The sequence below is a fragment of the Bubalus kerabau genome, chromosome 12 (genome assembly GCF_029407905.1).
Source record: "Bubalus kerabau isolate K-KA32 ecotype Philippines breed swamp buffalo chromosome 12, PCC_UOA_SB_1v2, whole genome shotgun sequence".
Lineage (NCBI taxonomy): Eukaryota > Metazoa > Chordata > Mammalia > Artiodactyla > Bovidae > Bubalus > Bubalus kerabau.
Window position 1 is genome coordinate 23,541,789 of NC_073635.1, and position 26,046 is coordinate 23,567,834.

The 26,046-nt window shown below is 39.9% G+C and overlaps 1 protein-coding gene and 1 non-coding gene across 3 annotated transcripts in view; one reads left to right on the forward strand and one right to left on the reverse strand.

Moving 5' to 3' along the window:
- The window catches only part of LHFPL6 (LHFPL tetraspan subfamily member 6), a 236,704-nt gene that overhangs the window by 138,095 nt on the left and 72,563 nt on the right, over window positions 1-26,046 (forward strand). Inside the window, exon 3 of one of the 2 annotated variants that reach the window (XM_055542307.1) lies at window positions 9,397-9,530. The exons of the other annotated variant lie outside the window; for it this stretch is intronic. Within the exon in view, the coding sequence (XP_055398282.1) occupies window positions 9,397-9,515 (119 nt within the window). The 3' untranslated portion in view covers window positions 9,516-9,530. Of the gene's footprint in view, window positions 1-9,396; window positions 9,531-26,046 lie in introns of those variants that run through there. 2 annotated transcript variants of the gene reach the window in all.
- Window positions 15,408-15,542, reverse strand: LOC129624869 (small nucleolar RNA SNORA48). Its single transcript, XR_008701196.1, has one exon. It is a non-coding gene; the product is annotated as a small nucleolar RNA SNORA48 (small nucleolar RNA).

The window sequence follows — 26,046 nt, forward strand, 5'->3', positions numbered from 1 at the left end:
ACTGTGATAGATGGGGAAATATTGATTATAGCTCTAGCCCTTTACCTAAGTAAAAAATTATTAACTTGTCTGATTTAGAATTAGGTGTTAGTTTCTTGGGTTTGCCATTAAAGTACATTTCACACATATATAGGGTAATACATATTTAAATGTGACTGTCATGAAACATACTAAGGAATATCAGTGGTCATTCGGTCCAATTTCCAGTTGGGCCGGACTTCTGTTTCTGTGAGAAGTAGAGGTATCAGATGCCACTGAAAAGCGTCTCCTTCTGACTGTGAGATAAGTGGCACCTCTCTTGGCTCTATGGTAGCTACAAACTTAGAAATAAGATTGCATTTTCGCATCCACATGGTTGAGACATTTTGGGGTAAAACGGCTTTGGGATCAGTGTCTCCCAGATCAGATGGTTCCTAATGCATCTGCTCATGTGGTTTTGCCAACTTCAGCTGGCCATGTTACCCTCAAGCTCCTTTCATTGCAAATCTAATCCTATTAGTTCTCTTCCCTTAAAAAGAAACAGAGTATTACTCTTCTTTTTTGTCCTGAAATAAACTCATTAAGGAATTTATGATAGCCTTCCAGTAAAGGATTTCTGTTCCAGGCAGTTTAAATATTTTCAAATGATCTTGTCGGATTAACACTAGGAAATTAGAATCCATCACCTTTCCGAATTTGGAGTTCTCTCATGAGTGATGGTTTGAAATAACAAAAATTCCATTAAAAAGAATTACAGCCGTGTGATTTCTCTTAGTAGCGCTTCTTCATATCTAAATCTAGAGCAGCCACCAGACATTATGACATTTTTTTTTTGGTAACAGAAAGTTGTATGTCGTTTACAGAAAATAAAAGTAGAGATGCTGGAACAAATGATGACTTTCTAGTGTCTGTAATGCCTGGTGTTCCTTTTCATAATTACAGAACTTATCCCATGTGCCAGATTCTTTAGCTAACATTGTTCCTGCCTCTTCTATTTCTCCGTACGTGTGTGCTAAGTTGCCTCAGTCGTGTCCTATTCTTTATGACCCCATGGACTGTAGCCTGCCAGGTTCCTCTGTCCATGGGATTTCCCATGCAAGAATACTGGAGTGGGTTGCCATTTCCTCCTCCAGGGGATCTTCCCGACCCAGGGATTGAACCCTCGTCTCTCACATCTCCTGCATTGGCAGGTGGGTTCATTAACTCTAGGGCCACCAGGGAAGCCCAAACACTTCTGTGTTTTACACCTTTCCTCATTTATCTATGCAATGACTAAATGTGCACTCACAATGCAATACAGGCAAAGCTGCTACATGGAAGCATTGGAACTCAGAATATTGTAGTATGATGTTTTAAGATCTAAAGCCAGCCCCTGAAAGCCTATTTAACTCAAAATATGCACTGAATAACAGTTTTATCAAACTTAGTCTTCTTGGAGAACGTTGTTTCTATGAAAAGACAGACTTCTAAATTAAAGGCAGCCAACAAGTCTGTTCTCACTGAAATTCTGTAGCTTTGAGATCTGTGCATTCCTACCACTCCTGAGATGTGGGAAAGACACCCAGACTTCTGGATGTGTGATTGCTGGGGCCCGGGACATGGCTGCAGTGGAGGAGATTAAGAGCTGGGAAGAAGGTTAGGTATGAGGAACTGCAGTGAAGATAAAGGGAAGGTGTCAAGGGGAGGGAGGAGGAATAGAAGAGCAGCCCAGATGAGTTCCCTTCTCCTCGTTTCTTCCTTCACCTTATCCTTTCTGTTCCTCCCTTTCCAGCCCTTTCAAAATTATCAAGAGTTCACAGGGCTTCCCTGGTGGCTCAGTGGTAAGGTATCTGCCTGCCAGTGCAGGAGACACGGGTTCGATCCCTAATCTGGGAAGATACCACATGCCGAGGAGCAGCTAAGCCCGTGTGCCACACCTCCTGAGCCTGTGCTCTGAAACCCGAGAGCTGCAACTACTGAGCCCAGGTATCACAACTACTAAAGCTCGCGCACCCTAGAGCCTGTGCTCCGCAACAAGAGAAGTCACTGCTATGAGAGGCCAGTGCACCACGAGCAGCGCCTGCTCACTGCAACTAGAGAAAAGCCCTGCAGCAATGAAGACCCAGCACAGCCAAAAATAAATAAGCAAAAAATAGACATTAAAAAAAATGTTTTTAATAAAACATAAAAGAGTTTACAGAAGGAGGAGACGGCAGTGGCCCCCATACTGTATCAGGTAGAGGCCACTGATACAAGCCCTCTTCTTGTTTCCTTCTCTTTCCTTCTCCTGCTTTGCAGTAACCTAGCCCTTAAGTGACTTTGGCTCAAGTGAGAAGTGGTGGAGGCACCGAGTCTCCTGTGCACGGGCTCTGTGTGCTGGTGAAGAGGCCTGAAGCCCAGAAGCAACAGGTTGGGGAAGGGGAGGCCTTCTCAGGCTGCCTGCGTTTCCAGATCTTAGCAGTTGTGTGCTAAGTGTGATGCTATTGCTTTTCATTTAGGACACACTGTCTTCCTTGGGCAGAGAAGGCAGTGGCAGCCCACTCCAGTACTCTTGCCTGGAAAATCCCGTGGATGGAGGAGCCTGGAAGGCTGCAGTCCATGGGGTCGCTAAGAGTCGGATACGACTGAGCGTCTTCACTTTCACTTTTCACTTTCATGCATTGGAGAAGGAGATGGCAACCCACTCCAGTGTTCTTGCCTGGAGAATCCCAGGGATGGAGGATCCTGGTGGGCTGCCGTCTATGGGGTCCCACAGAGTCGGACACAACTGAAGTGACTTAGCAGCAGCAGCAGTCTTCCTTGGTATACTCCCAACTCAAGAATTTAAGGTCTGATTTTGCCTCTGGGCCAGAGTAGGGGATTAATGAATTTGATGAAAAAACTGATTTTTTAAAAACTAGTTGTTAGGTGCATCATCTTCAAAACAAAACAACAGCAACAACAACAAAAAGATGTAGCAGAGCATAGGCATTATTATTATAAGAGAACGTTGAAAATACGTTTATAGTTTCCATTATAGTTTCATGTGTTTGGGCCACTCAGAAGGCCTGTGTTGTGCTCAGTGAGGGGACACACGAAATCAGTGCATATTAACTCTGTATGCCTGGAAGGGTCAGCTCAGATTTGTGGTTTGAGAGGATTTGGGCCCTAATTTGTTCACTGAATAGCCTGTGGCTAATTAACTGAATTGGTTAGAAGTCAGCCCTCAAGAGCTTAGGGTCAAGGGTTTAGTTTCCCTGTGGACCAGTTTCTCTTCTCTGTTTCATGGTCATTGATTACACTCTTAATCCCTATTCAGGTGACTTGCGAAGTCATGCTATTGATTACAGAGGATTGGGTATGAATGAATCAAAGCCAAGCCATTACCAGAGCAAAATTACTGAATAGAGTTGGCAGGTCAAAATGGTCCATGATGGATATTTTGTGGCAGCCTGGATGGGAGAAGAGTTTGCAGAACAGATACATGCATGTGTGTATGGCTGAGTCCCTTCACTGTTCACCTGCAACCATCACAACATTGTTTGTTAATCTGCTATACCGTAATACAAACTAAAAAGTTAAAAAAAAATGGTGCATGAGTTATGATAATCAAGTTGCTGTTGGACAAGACCTAGATGAAAATACCGGCTTTGCCACTTTACTAGAGAACTTCAGGCAACATGTTCTCTCCCTTTAGTTTCTTTGTCTGCAAAATGAGAATGATGTCAGCTTCACAGGAAAGTTATGAGGATTATCAAGGTGCTACCTGTTATATATGGGATGGGATATGGTCTTCGTTTACATTGGCCTTGCTCCCCGGGGGTACCCTTTCTTCCATATTCAGTGTCCCAGAGTCTCTTCCCACTCCTGCATGCTCTGCTGTTGAAGATGATGTCTGTTCAGCCTCCATGCCCCACGTTAGTCCATGCCACTTGCTGTCTGGAGCTATAGACCCAGGAGAGCTTGCTTGGGAGGGCAGTTTGCCCAATGATTGCATTTAATAGCACCTTTAAACGAAATGCTTCTGAGTGATGGGAATTATTCGGCACAGAGAGGACGGGAGTCTCCTAGAAATATACACAAAGATAAATAGGCTGTTCTGTTGTAGGAAATCATGTTGATGGGCTTAGCATTGTATCTGAATCTTAATATTTCTTCCACTTTATCAGGGCCTTCCAGTTAGTTCTCATTCTCAAGTCATTTCAGAGTTTGTGTCCTGAGTAACTACCTGCTCATTTCCTGGTTTGCACATTTGCTCATCTCCTAGGAGAGGGTTGGAAATAATAGGGACCATAAAGAGGACTCAGCATACAAATTACAAGTAAGATCAATAAAACTATGATCGAATGATGCTTTTTCATTCTCCTTCTAAGATTATTAGCTCTTTTTTTTTTTGAGGAGAGAAAAATGCAAATGTGATGCTAATTATGAAGATCCATCTGTTGTACTTACAGGACCAGAGAGTAAAGCCTAAATTTAAAGCTGTTCTGCAGTACTTTGCCATCTTTGAAGACCCATTTTGGAGAAGCTGTTTCCATCTCAAATGAGCTTTGATGTCCTCCAAAGTAGCAGGTCTTCTTGAAGGACTCTGAGCTGCCATTTGAAGAGGCCAGGTTGTTCTAACTGCAGCGTGTTTTGTTTGTTTTATTCTGCAGCAAATATGTGGATTGTACCAAATATGTGCTTACGGGGACGATTGAATAACTCTTTGGAAAGTTATGTAAGTTATGAAAAGCAAGTGTTAGGTAACTGCCAACCCCTGAGTACTTACTCAGATTATTTGTCTCTTTTTATATCCCACCTGGAATGATTCCAAAGAGTACTTTAATGAAAGTTTGTTGAAATCTGCCCTGCACTAGGACTGGGCACTGTCCTGGTCATTTTGATATCTGGGTGGATAATTAATCTGACCTCTTTTATCGTCTGTTTTTCTAATTTTTGAAATTGGAAATGTTACTTTCAATATATAATGTTATTTTACAAAGCCCTGAGTTACAGAACACCTCTAAGTATTGTTAAATACCCAAATCCATTGCCTCAATTCATTTTCATTGCACAATGTGACATCATTAGGCCTGGAGATGGAGACTTGTCAGTTACTGAAGGAGAAGTACTGTTGGAAGACAGTGGCAGTACTCAGCTATTCAGACAAGGAGAGAAAGAGAGACAGTTCTGGGAACTGAACCCTAAAGGTCACGACTGAGGACAGAAGTCCCTGGAATGACACCCCAAGCTGTCTTCCCAATAAAAGTCAAGGAAGGACTTTTCAGAAAGAGATTGTTGTCGGTCTTACCAGTGATGCAGCAAAGTCCAGGAGGGTGATGAGGCAAAAATTCACAATGCAAGAAAAGAAATTACAAATAGAATTTCAGAACTTGAAGAAACCTCTGAGATGTTTAAGCCCAACCTTCCACTCACTCAGATGTAATGAATCTACCTGCAATGCAGAAGACCCAGGTTCAATCCCTGGGCCGGGAAGATCCCCTGGAGAAGGAAATGGCAACCCACTCCAGTATTCTTGCCTGGAGAATTCCATGGACAGAGGAGCCTGGCTACAGTTCATGGGGTCGCAAAGAGTCGGACACGGCTGAGAGACTAACGCTTTTCTTCCCGATGTTACACTTGCACCAAGAAGCTGAGATCAGCAAAGATAAAGGCACTGGGCAAAGACACCCAACTCATGAGTGGTGGATCCCAGATCAATTCTGTCTCCTGAGTCCCAGGCTGGGGCTTTTTCTAATTTATTGCCTTTGTAGCCAGTCAGTGCCCACACAGACCTTGTAGCATTTCCAAAGTTTTCATTAAAGTGGTATGTTATAGTCACGACTGACTCGCGGTGTTGTGTGGCAGACACCAGCCCAACATTATAAAGCAATTATCCTCCAATTGAAAATTAAAAAAAAAAAAATCCCATCAAACTTAAACAGCTGTCATACTTAAAAGGAATGCCTATGTACATTAATTGTACCTTTACAGGTGTCTCCCAAAGTTTGCTTTTATTCCCAATGCATTAAAATATACCAAAAGATTTTTAAAAAGTAGTATTTTAAAACCATAAATGTGAACCTTTCCAGAAAGTTTCTCTCCACCTGGAGACTTTATGGGGTTTTTTTCTCATAAAATTATCCCAGGAGCTTCATATACTGTAGATAGAACTTATCATTTCTTAATATCCAGAGATGTGTTTTCTGATAAGAAATAGAGAGTTTGTGATATAAAATTTTAAATAATTTAACCATATGCTTTTTGAAATATTTGAACTTTTCTATTATTGCTATTATTTTTTTCAAAGACTCAGTTTTCTCCCATAACCATGGAAGACTTTACTGGAAAGTAAAGTCTTTACTTTACTGGAAAAAGTCTTTATTTTTTTTCAGGAATCCTGAATTTGATAAATGAGAAAATTTAAGCAATCTAGTAAGAAGAGGATAATTTTTTCTACTATGTTAAAAACTTCAACTGGGAAAAAGCATAAAACAAAGTATCCTGGGTCTCCAAATTGCTATTTTATACATATTTTATATCCTTATGGCTGTGGTGGTCTCAGGTTATTTTTTTAGGCTCTTTTAACCTCCTGATTGAGAGCCTGATAACCAATGAATTTAATTAAGCAGCTATCAAGCACCAAGGAGTGTAACTGAAGATTGTAAATAAAATGAAAGAGAGGGTCCGGGTATTTGCCCTCTCTTTTTGAAACCAAGAGTGTATAATGTACTCGGCAAAGCTCTGTTTTCAGTCAACTCAAGAGCAAACTATGAAGTTGGCAAAATTTGCCTTCAGGCCTGTCCCCCTCCCTACCCATTACATCCACCTCTTCTTTATGAGATATGATACATCATTGCATAATCGGTCCAGATTGCTCTTTCTTAAATACTTCTTGACCATCTCGGCTACAGATTAAATGGTCTCTGTCCCTTTTAAGCCATCCTGCGACTTCAGTCTTGCAGGCTCTGTGTTTTAACTGATTTAATGTACATCTATTTAAAGAGGTTGGACTAGAAAAGAAGGTCACTCTTACCCATTACAATGATGTCTAAGGAAAGCATGATAGTTAAATATAATAAAAACACAACAGCTAGCATTTATGAGCACTTACCATCTACCAGAATTTGTCAGACTTTTTATATTATAATAGGAATGTCTCTGGTGGCTCAGATGGTAAAGAATCTGCCTGCCATGCAGGAGACCCAGGCTGGATCCCTGGGTCTAGAAGATCCCCTGGAGTAACAAATGGCAACCCACTCCAGTATTCTCGCCTGGAGAATTCCATGGAAAGAGGAGCCTGGCAGGCTACAGTCCATGGGGTTACAAAGAGTCGGGCACAGCTGAGTGAATAACATACACACAACACATTATGATGACTCTGGAAAGCTCCTCACTTTTGGATGAAGAAACTGAGATTTAGACACATGGAGGGATTCAGGACTGTGGGTTTCCTCCCAGTTCTGTTGGATCCCAGTGGCTGAACCATAGAGCTGTCAAGTGACCGAGTGTACCCAAAGCTTGGGTGGCTCTTCTCACCCCCTCCACCTCTGTTTGGATTGTAGCTCTGTTTCAAGGCTCTTGTTAGGTGTGCAGTGGGATGCTAAAGAGAGAGTGAATGAGGGGGTGGCATGTTCAATATCATTTGATGTGCAACCTGCGACAGGTATGATTGCATAAAGCATAGCGTCTTCACTGGGCTTTATAACATTTATTTATTTCAAAATTTTAAGCCCAATACGTGTTAATATAAATAATTATACTTTCCCAAATAAAAAATAGTTAAGTGTGACATTGGTTTACATTTCTGTAAATTTCTTAAACATGTGGTTTAAAAGAAGACAAGTAAGTTTCGTATCTGTGCAGTCAATCTGTTGCAATATTTTCATTTGAATGAGTTTATGAAGAAAATCTATGCTCACACAGATATGTGTTGTAAAAGGAAATTGTATTTTCAGATAATTATGGATATTCTCCTTTGAAGATACATCAAAACTTGACAAAGTTGGCTGAACTGTAGAATCCATCAACAACACTGTCAACCAACTTGACCTAATTGACATTTTCAGAACACTCAACCCAACAGCAGCAGAATACACAAGTTTTTCAAGTGCAAAAGGAATGCTATCAAGATAGATCATCTTCCAAACTATAAAATGTGTCAATAAATTTTTAAAAGTTCAAGTCATACGATGTATGTTGTTTGACCAGAATGGAATTAACTTAGAAATACATAATATAAACATATCTGAAAGTTAGCAATAATTTAGAAATAAAAAAGATGTTTCTAAATAACCCATGATTTGAGGAGAAATAGAGAGAAATTAGGAAGTATTTCAAGCTGAATGAAAATAAAGACAAATATATAATAATTTGTGGAATGCTGCTAGCACATATTTAGAGGGAAACTTACTCTAATAGAGTATTATTTTGTGAGAGTAGAAACCTCTCAAATCAATGACCCGTACTTCCACTTTAAAAGTAAAAAAAAAAAAAATAAAGTAAATGAAATAAAAGTAAAGAGAGGAGATAATAAATACAGAGTGGAAATCAATGAAATATAAAACAGACAAAACAATGACAAAATTGAAGAAATCTGAAGCTATTTCTTCGAGGAGATCAATACAATTAATAAAGCTCTAGTCAGACTGATCAGAGGGAAAAAAGGAGAGAGGGCACTAATTACAAATATTAGGAATGAGAGAGGTGATAGATATCTCTAAAGATTCTATAGGTATTGAAAGAATAATAAGGGAATATTATGAATTATTGCATGCCAATAAATTTGACAACTAAGATGAAATGGAAAATTCCTTCAAAAAACACAAACCAAAGCAGAAATAGTAAAGATGCTAGTCCTGTATCTATTTTTTAAATGAATTTGTAGACAAATACCTTCTCTGTAAGAAAACTCCAGGCCTAGTTGACATCTCTGGTGTATTCTACCAACTATTTAGAAATAATATTACTTCTACAAATCTCTTTCAGAAAATTGAATAGGAAACAATACTTCCCAGGAAGGAGTCTTACTATTAATAAAAGCTGGACTCCACTTAGCATGCATATTTTAAATATTTGGAATTTATTGTACATCGTTTATACTTACTAAATCTATCTAAAACAATTTAAGGGTACAAATTAAAACCGTAGAATTAGTAGTGAAAAAATGCTAAGATGGACTGCGCTATTACTATTAAGAGTTCTGGGAAATATTCTAAACATGTTTGGTGCCCTCTCTCTAAACTTCATATTAATTTGTTGCAGACAAAAATGAGAGATGATAGCCACAAAGATTCCAGATCTCTGGAATTTTACATTTCATACAGGATGTTTTCATCATTTTGAAAAATTATAATAATATTCCTTTAATTTCATAAAAAAATCCCTATACATTTTAAATTTATTTTTAAAAAGATTTATTTATTTATTGGCTGTGGTGTGTTGTCATTATTGCACATGGGCTTTCTCTATTTGCAGCAAGCAAGGCCGATTTTTCATTGACATGCACGGGCTTCTCATTGCAGCGGCTTTTCCTGTTGTGGAGCACGGATTCTAGGTGCGCAGATTTCAGTAAGTGCAGCATGAGAGCTCGGTAGTTGCGGCTGGAGGTCTCCAGAGCACTGGCTCTGTATTTGTGGTGCATGGACTTAGTTGCTCTGTTAGCATGTGGGATCTTCCCAGATCAGGGATTGAGCCGGTGTCCCTTGCATTGCAAGGTGGATTCTTAACCACTGGAGCACCAGGGAACCCCTCCTCCCATAATTTTAAATTGCATTTCATCTCACTGCCTGGCACATAAATTCATTTTTCTGGAGCTCCACTTTGCAGTCTCCCTGACTCATGCTTGCACTTCTCATTCCCACAATATGAATGTTTCCTACACAGCCCACATGATTATCGTCAGAGTGAGGAGGCTGAGCTCATGGGGCAGTTGTTGACAGCTTTAGTTGGCAGTCTCTCTTTAACTACTTGGAGTTTCTCATTTTCACAACTTTCATTTATTTAAAACTTTATTTCTCCAAATTGTGGGATTGAGTCTGTAAGACAGGAATCTGTTTCTAATTTTTACTGAATTTCCAAATCTAAGATCCAACTGTTTTAAAAAAACCCTTTCATTTTATTATCTAATTTCACATAATTTTCATATATATTTTCACTTTAATGCTAGAGCCCCTTTAGGAACAACCATGATTTTATCTAGCTATTTTGTATATGTTCTTTAAAATACATGTGTATGTGTGTGTGTTTGTGTGAGTGTGTATAATATGTATTGGGTTGACCACAAAGTTCCTCAACATCTTACAGAAAAACCCAAAGGAACTTTATATATATTTGTATTTATACTGGCTTATGAGAACATAAAGGAGAGTCAACATAAAGAAGATTTCACTTAATCCCTCCATTGCCTTTGCTATAGCTCATGCCGATGTCATCTTTGGATTTCTACCATAATTTCCTGGTTTGTTTTACCTGGTCCAGTTTCTCCCACTTCTAATTTGGTTCTCGTCAGAGTGAATGTTCTGAAATATAATCATGTCACAATACTGCATAGACTCCTACAACTCTCCGTTGCTTTGGAAACAGTGCAAACGAATCAGCGTGAGGTACAGAAGGTCCACTGTGCTGTGTTCCCACTTTATCTCGTCTTTCTCTGGTCCCTTTCTCTTTCTTGACTCTTTCTCCATTGAAATTCTTTCAGGTCCTTTCTCACAGATACTCTTTCCTGTTTCTGGAATCACTCTTTCCCACCTCCTAATTCTCACTTATCTTTAGTGTCTCAGCTTAGACATTTCTTTTCCCCAGAAACTTTCTTTTCCCCAAGCTGAGTTTGATGCTTCTGCTTTGTGTATCTGGAAGCACCCTGCATTTCTCCTGTCAGAACCTTTGTTAGAGCCTTTTGAATTCTTTGTTAACTGTTTTTCCCACTACACCATAAGGTATGTGAGGATGGGGACTGTTGTCTGTCTTGATCGCCATTGTATCCTCCAGGTCTGCCTAACATAGTATCTGGTTTATGATAGGAGCTGAATGGCAAATGAGTTTTGAAAAAGGAAAAGCATACAAAGTAAGCTAAATGGATTTGTAATAATTTTAGAGCAAAAATTGAGGATTTATTTTTTCTATTCAGAATTAAAGATACTCAAGCCAAAACCAAAAAACAAAAGAGGGTGACACATACATAAATAACAAGCAACTTAATTAGCTTAATGTGTTTCTTTCTTTCTTCTTTTTTGGCCGTACCACTCGGCTTGTGGGATCTAGTTCCCCAACCAGGGATCAAACCCACGCCCTCAGCAGTGAAAACCAATCACTGGACCACCAGGGAAATCCCATGCTTGTTCATTTCTTGAGATAAGTAAATATTATTCTACTTGAGCCTTTTAAAATTAAGCCAACCTAATTTCACTTATATGAGATATCTAGATTAGTCAAATTCACAGGGCCAGATAGCAGAATACTGGTTACCAGGGGTGAGGAGACTAGGAGAATAGGGAGTTATTTTTTAATGGGGATTTCAGTTCGGGATGAAGAAAAAGTCCTAGAGATGAATTCTGGCAATGATTGCACAATAATGTAGAAGTCCTTAATGCTGTACAGTCCGTATAACTTTGAATATTTCATTGCACTATGCTTCACATATTCCTGAAGCAAGACTTAAAGTCATTTGGCATACCGAAGCATTGTTAATATTCCAGCCAGGTACATTCGTATGTAATGTCTGAGATAATCTTGGTACTGTAAGAGACCTGTGGAGAATTATACACATGAAGCATCCTTTGACTAGTTCTTGGCTCCAGTAAAAGCCACACAAATGAGACTCCCAACCTAAAATAAACTATGGAGGGAAAGGAACTGGAATGAGAGCTTTGGGCTTAAATAGTTTGTTTTTATAGGGAGCTTGAGGCTGTCACCCACTGTATTTTCTTGAAATGAAATACACCAGCGTCATTTTTTAAAAATTAAAAATAGTTTTTCCTGTGGTCATGTATGGATGTGAGAGTTGGACTGTGAAGAAGGCCGAACGCCGAAGAATTGATGCTTTTGAACTGTGGTGTTGGAGAAGACTCTTGAGAGTCCCTTGGACTGCAAGGAGATCCAACCAGTCCATTCTGAAGGAGATCAGCCCTGGGATTTCTTTGGAAGGAATGATGCTTTATAAAGCTGAAACTCCAGTACTTTGGCCACCTCATGTGAAGAGTTGACTCATTGGAAAAGACTCTGATGCTGGGAGGGGTTGGGGGCAGGAGGAGAAGGGGATGACAGAGGATGAGATGGCTGGATGGCATCACTGACTCGATGGACATGAGTCTGAGTGAACTCCGGGAATTGGTGATGGACAGGGAGGCCTGGCGTGCTGTGGTTCATGGGGTCGCAAAGAGTCGGACATGACTGAGCGACTGAACCGAACTGAATTGAATATTAACACATACCACATAGTCTGCTGATGTTTTTATGTAGATCATGATAACAGTATAACCTCTTTTATAACTTGCCTTTTCTTAGTACTTGCTCAGAAGTTATTGACTCTGACTCATCTCTGACATAATCTGCCAAATGGAACATGAGACAAAGTTATCTCCTGAAGATTTCAGCAAAAGTAAATAAACCGCAAAACATCCAAACCAACTGTCTATGTTTACTTCTTTCTTTCTATTACGTGCAGGTCAAGTTGAAGATAGCCAGTCTGCTTGATTGTCATTCATGAGTAATCATATTCCTCAGTTTGGTTTTTGTATGTGTGTATTTTGCCAGGGAGGGGAACAGAATCCAAATATGTTATATAAATAGCCCTGTTCATGTAGCTTGCCTTCAATTTCTAGCATTCTGAAGTCACTTTTCAACTCTTCTTCATCCTCCCAGCTCCAAGGTCCGTATATTGTACTGCTTTGCAAAAGCAGAAACAGGTGATAGCTGTGAGTTTCCAAAATGGCCCCATTAATATCCCCATTGTTTCACAGTGGGAACGAACTCAGAACCTTGAACTTGTCAGTCCATTAACATGGGATGTTGCCAAGTAGATGTTCATTTGGAAATGATGATAATTATTGGTGTGAAACATCTGATTTCATACCTTGTAAAACAAAACTTGGGACAGTGGACTGTCATTCACCCAGTGAAATCATCTAAATGACATTGAGAATGGTTTTTAAATTCTTTCAATATGTAGGATTAGTCTTAAAGCTGAAATCTATTTCATCACAGTATGTGTGTGATTAGTAGGTTATGAACCTAAGGCTTAAAGGTTTATGAACTCAACATTCAGCAGAATCTATAAAGAGTAATTTTAAATTATTAGCTGTATTTTGAAAAATCCTTTAAAAGCATCTTTTTAATTGAATTTTAAACCAATAGCAAATGTGATATCCAAGCATCACTTTGGTGCATCTTAAAGTTTTACTTTCAGTCTTTCACCTTTTCTCCATGATTGACAACCTGGTGGTTGGGGACATAATAGGAAAGTATCACTCGACTTTCTACACTTTCTATGCTATGGGCATCTACACTTGTAATTTAGAATTTCTTCATGATCTGATAGACAGATATTAGATATTGCTACCACCAGCAATAAGAATGCCCTCCTGGCAAAACAGAAATGATCAAGCACAACTGCTTTTCAATTCTACATCCAAACTGTTTCTTAGTTTTGAGAATTTAAAGACAAGGTATTGCTGCTTGTAAGAACAGCACTGTAGGAAAGGACGAAAGTTCTTTCCAGGACAAAGTCAAGACTACAGGGCAAAAACAGACTGTAGAACTCATAGGAGTTTTTATCTTACCTCTAGTTGTTATTTTCAGCCACATGCCAGGAAAAGCCTCCTTTTCCACCTCTCACCATATTTATGTCCCTCTTTTTATTGAAGTCTAGTTGAATTACAATGCTGTGTTAATTGCAGGTGTACAGCAAAGTGATTAAATATATACGTGTGTATATATATATATATATATATACTTTTTCTTTTCCATTATAGATTATTACATGGTATAGAGTATAGTTGTCTGTACTAAGTACATCCCCTAAGTATCTCTTACAGTGAAAGTAAAGATACAGTTCTTTCAGGACTTTCAAATAACCTTTTGAAAATTTTCTAACTTTAGACAAAGTCGCTTTCCCCAGCCTTTTGCCAAGAGTCCTAAGGCATTTTCTTCCCTCCCCAGATATCACAAAGCTGGCATCTCCTGATTTTTGCAAGCCAGCTCTTGGAGGGGCCTTGAGTTATGAAAGTGTTATTTGCTCGGTCGTGTCCGACTCCTTATGACCCCGTGCACTGTAGCCCACCAGGCTCCTCCGTCCATGGACTTCTCCAGGCAAGAATACTGGAGTGGGTTGCCATTTCCTCCTCCAAGGGATCTTCCCGATCCAGGGATTGAACCCAGGTCTCCCGCATTCCAGCAGATTCTTTCCATCTGAGCCACCACCTAAGTAAAAAATAAATCCTATAATTTTGATGTGTTAAGAAAACTGATGGGATGGGTCCCAGTTTCTAAATGGGAACATTTTCCTCTGTGCTTCCTTTAGAGCAGTTCTTTTAAATAACAAAGTCTTTAGTTCAGTTCAGTCGCTCAGTAGTGTCCGACTCTTTGTGACCCCATGAATCACAGCACGCCAGGCCTCCCTGTCCATCACCAACTCCCAGAGTTCACCCAGACTCACGTCCATCGAGTCGGTGATGCCATCCAGCCTCTGTCGTCCCCTTCTCCTCCTGCCCCCAATCCCTCCCAGCATTAGAGTCTTTTCCAATGAGTCAACTCTTCGCATGAGGTGGCCAAAGTACTGGAGTTTCAGCTTTAGCATCAGTCCTTCCAAAGAACACCCAGGACTGATCTCCTTTAGAATGGACTGGTTGGATCTCCTTGCAGTCCAAGGGACTCTCAAGAGTCTTCTCCAACACCACAGTTCAAAAGCATCAATTCTTCGGCGCTCAGCTTACTTTCCCCCTAATAATGCTAACAATATTAATTACTACCTATAGAAATAAGACACAAAGGGTGAATGGTCCATTCATCAAATCCACCTAATGGGATTCAAGTTGAGGTACAGATTACACTTTGATGGACTCAGGCATACTCTGTGTGTTGACTGCATAGTGACCCAGACCATAGTCTTCAGGCACTGTGGTCTTTGGGAAATAAGCCTTATTTCCAACCGTGTGGTTTACATGAGTTAGGAAGGGAGCTGCAGGGAAACAGTGGGTACAGATTCTAGAGAGTCCAGTTTGAAGGAGGCTTGCCTGATAATATAAAGAAAGGTCAGGGCAGCTGAGCAGGTGCAAATGCAGCTGCTGATCCAGATTTTCTAGAAACACATAAGCTATTAAGCTGTGTGTTTTGTCTATAAAACCTCTTTGTGCCTTTGGTCACTTTGCTGTGAATCATTGCTCCATTTTTGCTTCTGTGAAAGAAATATTAACAGCTATTAACAGTTAGAAAATGTACTTGGGTTTTAAATATATCTTTTTTTTCCTTTTCCTTTTTTTTTTTTTTTCTTTCCATGTGTCCAGGGCATGAACCAGGCATGGGCACAGAGCAAAAGCCAAACTGGGATAAACCAGGGGTTGTTTTGCCCCTCACTGATATGAGACAGGCGCCACCAACCAGGTGCCACTCTACCCAGGTCAGGGACATTAAATATATCTTTAGAAAACCTTTTAGTTAATCCTAATCTGTCTTGGCAAGCCTCAAATTGGGAAAAGATCCCCAAGAAACAAAGAAAAATCATTTCTAAATTCCTTGTTGGCAGGAATTTTTTTAAAAATTTGAGGCTGCTATGTGCAGAACTCATAATGATTAAAAATTTCAATAAAAATTAGGATTTAGGAGGAATTATCAACTTAAACCAGTTTGCCCAAGTGATTAAGGATACAGTAGCTTTAGTGAAAGTTAAAAGATTTTAATTAATTTGAGAATACGAACTCAACTCTTACTTCACACACAGTAAATGCAGAATTTATTGGCTGTAAAGTTTTTTACTGAGAATTTTTTAGTGCATTTCGTTAAATAAGAATTATAATACTTTTCTTCACTTCTGTTTTTAAAGAAGAGGGTGGGAATACCAAATAGGTTTTGAAACCATTTCATCCAAAGCTGCCTGAAAATGCTCCTCTCTTTCTTTGTTCAGTGATATAAAAGACTTTGACCTCAGATCACTGTGGTCCCAACCAATGACATCAGTCTCAACTCACTGAAGAGAGGCAGTGAAATTATGCTTGTGCTTTGCAAGAAGCAAGATGTCCCCGAGTAGAGAAACAAGCCCTTATTCTGTATAATTTATTCCACATTTAAAAATGTTTGTTCTCTTTTGTAAGCAGGATTGAAGTCAGTATACATAGGAGAATACAAATTGTCCTGGGTTTTATGGGACTGACTTTTTTTTTTTAATGGACCATTTTTAAAGTCTTTATTGAATTTGTTACAGTATTCCTTCTGTTTTAACGTTTTGGTCTTTTTTACCACAAGGCACATGGGATCTTAGCTCCCTGACCTGGGATCAAACCTGCACTGCATGCCTTGGAAGGTGAAGGAAGTCTTAACCACTAGGCCACCAGGGAAGTCCCCCATGGGACTATTTCGATAAACTAAGTAGATAGATTAGCACACTCAAGACTTAAAATCTATACCTGTTGACAAACTGGACTTAATCCATCTCTTATTTCTGTGGTGGGGGGAGGGAAAGAGGGGGCAGAGCAGCATTGCTGAAACATTTCAGAAATAGCAGATCTGGAATTCTTGGTTTCGTCATCAGCAGCATCTTATATATCATTAATTATTGGAATCCCTTTTCCACCTTTACCCTCCCAGGCATCTTATGATGAATATGACTGTTCATATGCCATACAGTCTTCAAGGCTAGTTGACCACAGTGGATAGTTTATGTTAATGCCAGAGGTAACTGAGAGTATAAATAAGAAAGGCAAAACTGTTTAAGTTCCCAAAGATGAGACAATTATTGTGAGATTTCTGTGACTAAATCAGATATTTTATTTGGATAACTGAAGAAAATGCATAGCTGCTATCTGGAGCTTTGAGGCATTCTGCCTTAATGAGGGTCTTGAGACATCTATCGTTTAAAATGTAGGATAAGCATCAGCTTATTCAAAGTGATATTAGCTCCTACCATTTTTAATATTCAGCCATGTATATTATAAGGAGATTGCTGGATAAAATGTAAATGCATTTTATTAAAATTTATTTAATAAATTTATTAAAAATCAGGGGGTAATAAAAAAATAAGACATAGCCAGTGCCTTTTAACTCCAGTATTAGTTTTGTTGCATCCTTTAAAAAAAGCTTTAATCTTTTCCTTAAAACTTTTAGGAATCAGAGTATGTCTAGCCAATCGATTATTTAGCTTTGAATCTATTACACTCCATGTGGATAAATGAGAACCCTTAAATTAATTCGTTCTCTAAGTTCACTGTTTAAATATCCCTGCAGCAGTTTTCCCCAAATCTCATAAAAAGCATAAGCAGCTAATTCATCTTTTGCCCCTACATTATCCAAAAGAAAACAAAATCATAGACGAAACCAGCTATAGTTGAAAAGGACTTGTTCATTTCATTCATTCATTCATTTACTCATTCATTTATTTTGCCATGAGAGGGTAGAAGTGGGCTGCTGGGGTGGGAAGACTAGTCGTGGGCTTTGTTTTGTTTTGTTTTAACTTGAACTTATTTGGAAAGCTGCTGTATAAAGTCACTGGCCTTCTTTTGAAGCAGATCTGCCAGTGGATTGAGTGCTGCCAGGACTCAAGAATAAATCCTCTTTTTCTCACCCCCATAATGCTCTAAATCTTCGCACAATACTGACTCTATAACTCCAAATCCCATGCCTCCTTCTTCCTTTCTGTCCCTTTCTAAACATGTTCGGGTTATGAATCATATGCAGACACAGGGTCCATTTGACGACTGGGCTGGGTTCCTTGTCACCGCCTCACTGAATTGGAATGCAGCCCACAGATTTGCCCCTGCCCTGGCCCCCTGAGCTCCCCCCAGGCTGGGCGAGAGTTCATTGATGTGCTGAATATCACAAAGACTTAATTCTGCACTGAAAGGTTAAAAAGAAAGGAAGGGGGAGGGGAAAGGAGAGAGGAATAGAGATGAGGTCTGCAGAGAATGGTTTATTCAGCTAATGAACTTTTGCAGAATGGCTAACAAGGAAGAATTTTTGCTGAAAGAAACTTCGTCATTGATACGACTCCTTTCTTCCTTCTGTTTGCCCTTTCGAGGGAGAGGAACGTTAAGAGATGCTAGGGATTAAATGATAGAAGGGTACAGAAAGATGTGTTTTATAAAAGCAAAGCAAGATCTCTCACTTTGGCTTCAGTTTATGCTTGTAGGAAGGGAAGCCTCTTGTGGATTCCCCCTTGCAGCCCTTGTCTCATCTAATATTATGCAGCGAGCAACTCGGACCCAATTTAGCCTTGTCAATCCACACACAAGTCAAAGTCAAGGGATTCCCACAGATTCTCTTGCAACAGACACTGCCTTTGGGGAGAATGACTGAGTAGTCAGTCTTTATGGTAAAACACAGTCTCATTCTCCAAAGGGTATGAATAAGCCAGAGTGATTTCATTGCAAAGAAAAGAAACTGATAAGAAGCATAATGAAAAACAACATTGTCTGTTCCAGCTTTGTTTCTTTCTGAAGTTGAGAGGAGTTTCCATATACCCTTGGGCTTTTCTAAATTTGTAATAACCTGAGTTCTAGGCAAGGTGAGAAGAAATCTGTAAATGACACTTTAAAACAAAAATGTTTTCACCTTTATGAAAATAACCTCATGTGTTTGTGCAAAACATATTCATCGTTTCAATGCCTGCCTGTGACAAATGTTTATATACCTATTATAGGCAATGAGATAAAAAAAAAAAAAATTGGTGCTGGGACTAGCAGAACTGAGGTTTTTAACAACTTGAGGAAGCAAATTTGATTTGCATGCCATTTACAAATGATTTCTAACACCCCTGACACCAGAGTTATAAAAGTTTAAAAATTGCACGATGGCTTTACAACTTTCCTGTATTTGATTTATGTTCGCACACACTGTAAAAGAGAGAAAGCTGGCACTTCCTCTTCCTTCTTATAACTAAATAATGCATCACACATTAAATAGGTGAATCTGGTTCTGCTCTTCTTCAGACTTCTGACTTTATTACCCAAGTATTGAGGTTGTAGGGAAAAGGAGAAAAGGTTATTGATGGGAGAAGAGAGAAAACCTTTTATTCTCCATCTTTTTGTCCTTTAAACTGTACAGGCACAGGTACCATTATGTAGCATCCCAGTTGGACCGTGTTGATGACCTCTGCCTTCAGTTGAGAAGATGGAGAGTAAGTGAACCGGCCAACTAATGTGATTAACACAATATTCTTTAAGGCCTTCTCCCCCCATTTTTTTCATTTTAGCATTTTAAGGTTTATTTGTCCATTCAACAAATAAGTGCCGACCGTCTATAATGTGTCAGGCATTGTCCTAGACCTTTGGGTAGATGAATAGAGAAAACAGATAAAGATACCAGCCCCTCGGGGTTGATATTCAAACATAGAATCTTTGTCTGAGTCATAGAGTCTGGTTCTGGTTGTTCAGATTTTCCCCCCAGATCTTTTCAATAGTCATAATCCTAGCAAAGACTTTAGCTAATACTAATTTTTATTTACCATCCCCACTGTGGTTTATGTTTACTCAATGCTGTGCTCTCAGAGGTTGGCACACGTATGTAAATGAAAGTGAAAGCATTAATTGCTCAGTCGTGTCCAAGTCTTTGCAACCCCATGGACCCTAGGCTCCTCTGTCCATGAAATTCTCCAAGCGAGAATACTGGAGTGGGTAGCCATTCCCTTCTCCAGGGGATCTTCCTGACCCAGGGATCAAACCTGGGTCTCCTGCATTGTAGGCAGATTCTTTACTGCCTGAGCCACCGTGTATGCATAATTTCATCCACTGAACATTTCTTCAACCTACATCCATTCCTTTCCTGTTAAACACTTCCCATGGGCAGCGGAATAGAGAAGTGATATCTGAAAGGTGTTTCTAGTCCTTATTCTGTTAACTACCTAATATCAAATAGGGCTTCCCTTGTGGCTCAGCTGGTAAAGAATCCGCCTGCAATGTGGGAGACCTGGGTTCAATCCCTGGGTTGGGAAGATCTCCTGGAGAAGGGAAAGGCTACCCACTCCAGTATTTTGGCCTGTAGAATTCCATGTACTGTACAGTCCATGGGGTTGCGAAGAGTCGGACACGACTGAGTGGCTTTCACTTCAAAATCAAATATCCACTCAAGCTAGGTAATACTGTTTTCTTTTCTCCCCTATTTCTTTAGTGTTTTTACTAAAGGTCAGGGAGATAAATTGACTGCCAATGGGAAACAGTTGACAAGAGTCAAATTCAGCCCTTAGACTGTAGAGCTTGGCTGCTTGTTTTATTTATTGTCCCATTCACTTATAAATTCATTTAGTCTTCACCCAATAGATTTTTGGATATTGCAAACTATGTACCAGATCCTGACCATTCGCTATGGAGAGCAAGGATAAACCGAGAGCCATGGCCTCTGGAATTCAGTCTGCTGGGGAACCAAGATGCTTCTTTGCAAACACAGTTCAGGACTTAAGTGTTCTTTCAGCTGGTCTTTGTATTCTTTCAAGACTTTTATGGCAAGTTGTCCCTGCCATCAGAGGAATCCGCCAGAAACATATTGATTACAGATATGAGTTGTCTGGCACGTATGTGCACACACTGCATGCACACATATACACACTTACACACACACACCAAGATTTCTTTTCCCCCAACTTTGCTGAGCTATTTTTCCTCCTACTGTCTGGCGAGACAATACAGTGATATGCAAGCCTTTCAGAAATCGGACAAGATTCCTGCCCAACTGAATTATTTCATTCTACACTCTGTGTCAGTTCCTGGAAATTAACAATAGACCGTTTCACATTGGTCTTTGATCCCACCAGCTCAGTCATGGTATTTTTCCAGATGTTTCCTCCTTGGGTTGCTATTACAAAAAGCACAGGCCAAGTTGGCCTGTAGCAGGGCTGAGGTATTTGCTTTTTTGCAAAATGACCTGATCATGTGCTACGCAAGGGTTAGCAGAGGGAGACACCCAGACTTTAACATCTGGACAGTCCCTTGAATTATAAGCATTTTTTAAGAAAAATACCATGCCCAGTGTAGAGACAAAAACATTGATTTGTCCTGATTCTAGCAACTTAGTTATGTTTTGAAAAAAGTTAACATGCTGTTTTCTTTCAGTTTACTGTACCCCAAACGGTCTAACATTGCCAAGAATCTAAATGCCAATAAGCATGAAAAAAACCCTCAACTGCCAAGTGATTATGCCCTTTAGGTGTTTGGGCCGAGATGAGACAAATAATTGGCATTATTATGCCCTTTGTTATGATTTCATAAACAGAAATTTCATAGCACGATATAGCACAAATGACAAGAAATGAGCCCACAGCAAAAGGGGCTTGAAGCCTTCAATGTGAAATTTACTTCATTGCACTAGAAAAACAAGTGACACGAGTGTCCCGAGAGAGAGTCCATAACAGCAAGAGCAGGGGACCTTGTGCTCCCTGCACTCCAGTCAAAACTGACCTTGAAGACATTTTTTTTTTGCCCCCTTGTGTTTCATATGGGATTTTAGTTTCCCCACCAGGGATTGAACATAGTCCCCTGCATTGGAAGCACAGAGTTTTAACCAATGGACCACCAGGAATCCCTAGGACATTTTTAGATGTACTGAAGCACATGCCCTAAAGTTTAGTATGAAAGAGTGAAAGCAATTTCTTGAAAAATGACAAGAACCAGTCCCTTGATAAGTTCCCACTGAATTTAGTGGCCTAAATTTGACTCTAGAAAGAGTAATGACGATGAATATGTTGTATGAATGTTGACACTTCCATTCTCACAACTGATGCTTATTTTGTTAAGGCTTTCTGATGTGACTTGGGCTAATACTCACACAAAACATTGTTTACTGAGCTTAATTTCTAGGTAGGAAGTACCTTTTTAGGTGCCTACATACCCTATGATCTATCATTCCAGTCCTAGGTATATTTCAGACAGCAATATGTAGTTATGTGCATGAAAAGACATGTATTAGAATGTTCATAGAAGCATCTTTTGTACCAAAGAAAAAATGGAAACTATCAAAAGACTTATCAACAGTCAAGTGGATAACTTGTAGTATATTCACAATGGCATGCCATGCAGCAATTACAATAAACAAATTACTGTGATGGTCAACCATATGGATGACACAAACGTCTTACAAACAACGTTGAAGGAAAGAAACCATAACAAAAGAGTCCAAATGTATGATTCCATTCACATCAGTACAAAGTCAGGCAAACCAATCTATTCTGTTTAAAGTTAGGATAATGGTTACCCTTGGGATAGGGTGGTGATTAAAAAGGAGCAGAAGAATGCTTATGAGGTGCCAGTCATATTTTATTTTTTAATCTGAGTAAAGATTGTTGTTTTGTCGCTAAGTCAAGGCCAACTCTTTTGCAATCCCATGGAGTATAACCTATGCCAGGGATACTCCACGGATATCTGTCCATGGGATACCCCAGGCAAGCATACTGCAATGGGTTGCCATTTCCTACTCCGAGGGATCTTTCCAACTCTGGGATTGAAACCACCTCTCCTACATTGGCAGGCAGAGTCTTTACCACTGAGCCACCTGGGAAGCCCAAGTAAAGGTTTATGAGGTTATATTGACTTTCTGAAAATTCTTTGATCCATGCCCTTGTGTGTATACTTTTTGATAGGCATGTTAGATTCAATATACTTGTGAAAATGCAAATACTTTTTCACCTAGTAAAGAAAGTAGCAACAGAAAGACTCAGTTCGGACATATGGGTTGGCTAAAAAGTTTCTTGGGGTTTTAACATAGCAGCTTATGGAAAAATCCAAACAAACTTTTTGGCCAAGCCAATACTTAAAAAGGAACATAAATTAGCTCAGAATATGAAGATAAGATGGTTGGATGGCCTCACCAATTCGATGGACATGAGTTTGAGCAAGTTCTGAGAGTTGGTGACGGACAGGGAAGCCCGGCGTGCTGCAGTCCATGGGGTCACGAAGAGTCAGACATGACTGAGCGACTGAACTGAACTGATGAAGTTTAAATAAAAACTAATTTTGTGACTATTCAAGTCTCATTTTCCTACTTTAAATGGTAGAATATTTTCCTGAGTACACATTAGTGTGGCTATATTTTGTACTTATTACTTGGCTAGCAACTCTTTGAAGAGTTGGCATTAAACACTGTGGAAAATTTTGTGGAATTAAAATGAATAGAAAAAAACATTTTTCCTCCTTAAAATATTCCAAATCTCTTTGAATAGATATTCTCTCTCCCTTCTTTGAAACTCTACAATATTTTGTATTCCTCTTAGTGGTACGTGGACTACCTTGGATGCTCAGTCACTCAGTCATGTCTGACTCTTTGTGATCCCTATGAACTGTAGCCCACCAGGCTCTTCTGTCCATGGGATTTTCCAGGCAAGAATACTGGAGTGGGTTGCCATTTCCTTGTATAATACTTAATTTTATAATCCCAAATGTCATTCATCTTTGAATCTCCTATGATATTCTGGAGACAGGCAGTGTGGGAATAAGATTAAACAAATGTGCACCAGTGCCCAACTGCATGGGTTCAAGACCCCTCTCTGTCCCTTATCAATGGTATAAGTTTGGGTCAACACGGTCTCTCTGTGCTCCTCTCCTTATTTATAAAATGGTGGGGGATATTGTAGCACCTGTTTCCTAGGGTTGTTATAAATGTTAAAAGAATTTAGTGCATAAAATTCTGAGAACAGTTCGACGCACAGTTCAGTCATTCTTAGCTGCTATTTCTGTCAGGGTATCATGATTCCTGTCACGATTCCTAAATGAGAAAAAGGAAAGAACAAAATTCAAAAGATCTAGGAGTAGACCAAGATTCTGTCTGCTAATTCCCAAACACAACTTTCTTTCTCAGCTATTCTGCAAATACAGCGTGTTGATCTCTTGTAGCTAAATGTATGCAAACTGTTCTCAGTTAGTCTGGTCATGTACAATTATTAGGTTCTTTGGGGAAATATTGACAGTCTCCTGATTCAGTTACATAGGCTTTTGTTGTTTAGTCACTAAGTTGTGTCCATTTCTTTTTGACCCCATAAACTGCAGCACTCTAGGCTTCCCTGTCCTTCGCTATCTCCTTGAGTTTGCTCAAACTCATGTCCATGGTGTCAGTGATGACCCAACCATTTTGTCCTCTGTCGTCCCCTTCTCCTCTTGCCCTGAATCTTTCCCAGCATCAGGGTCTTTTCCAGTGAGTCAGCTCTTTGCATCAAGTGGCTAAAGTGTTGGAGCTTCAGCCTCAGCCTTCCAATAAATATTCAGGGTTGATTTCCTTTAGGTTTGACTAGTTTGATCCTTTTGCTGTCCAAGGGACTCTCAAGAGTCTTCTCCAACTCCTCAGTTCAAAAGCATCAATTCTTTGGTGCTCAGCCTTCTTTATGGTCCAACTCTCACATCCGTACATGACTACTGAAAAAACCATAGCTTTCTCTATATAGATCTGTGTTGGCAAAGTGATATCTCTGCTTTTTAATGCACTGTCTGGGTTTGTCATGGCTTTTCTGAATAATTATTAGGTTCTTTTATAGAAATATTGACAGTGTCTCCTGATTCAGTTACATAGGCTAAACTGTATTAATAGTCCCAAGAATGCATAATGGCTGAAACGCAATAAAAATTTATTCCTTGCTCCCATTATGGTCCAAGTAAATGTTACTTGACAGCTTCCCTAGGATGACTCAAGCACCCAGGCTCCTTTAATACGGGTACCATTCCCTGAGCCTCAGCTACCCCTATATCCACCTGACAGAAGGAGGAAAAGAGCCCAGAGGTGCTGCACTGATTTTTTAAAGGCCATGATATGCCTTTAATGGCCCACATTATTACTCTCATATTCCTCTGACTAGACTTCAGCTGATGCCTAGTCAGCTGATGCCCACATCCAACTGAAGGTGGGCTGGCAAACCTTATTGAAGTGTGTGCCCCAGAAGGGGAAACTGAATTTTGCAAACAACTGGCTATGTTTGCTAGGATTTAGAGGTAGGTAAGGGTTTTAGTGGAGAAGGCGATGGCAACCCATTCCAGTACTCTTGCCTGGAGAATCCCAGGGACTGCGGAGCCTGGTGGGCTACCATCTATGGGGTCGCACAGAGTCGGACACGACTGAAGCGACTTAGCAGCAGCAGCAGCAGCAAGGATTTTAGCTCTCCAACTGATGGCCCCCCTACAGACATAGCAGCATAATTAGCACAGTTTTTTTTACTAGCACATATATTTACTAGCCATCAGGCCCTTACATGACAGTGCCTTTTCTGTAGTTCATCTGAATCCCAGCTCTCCATCCTTTTAGGTGTTTCTATCATGGCTGATATGAAGGAATGAATCCCCTTGAAATAAACACAACATTATTCTAGGGCCAAGATTTCAGCTAACCTGAGAGATGGATTTGGGCACCCGAAGTGCTGTGAATCCTGCCTGGGTATAGCACTCTTCTGGAATCAAGTCACAGGAGCCAGTTCAGAGAGTATACCCACCATAGCTAAGTAGATTCTTCTAGATTCTTCTACCATGCATACCTAAGAATGAAGACTGTTTCTCTCTTCTAGCCAATCTGAATACCTTGAAGCACCAGTCATTTCACTAACAGAACCCCCACCTCTTACATCCATTTTGTCAATTATAAAACATCCTAAGGTTAGTAGACTGTAAAAAAGGCTGAGCACCGAAGAATTGATGCTTTTGAATTGTGGTACTGGAGAGGACTCTCCTTGGACAGCAAGGAGATCAACCAGTCAATTCTAAAGAAAATCAGCCCTGAATACTGATCGGAAGGACTGCAGCTGAAGCTCCAAAACTTTGGCCACCTGATGCGAAGAGCCAACTCATTGTTAAAGACCCTGATGCTGGGGCAGATAGAAGGCAGGAGGAGAAGGGGACGACAGAGGATGAGATGGCTGGATGGCATCACCGACTTGATGGACATGAGTTTGAGTGAACTCTGGGAGTTGGTGATGGACAGGGAGGCCTGGCATGCTGAGATTCATGGGGTCGCAAAGAGTCG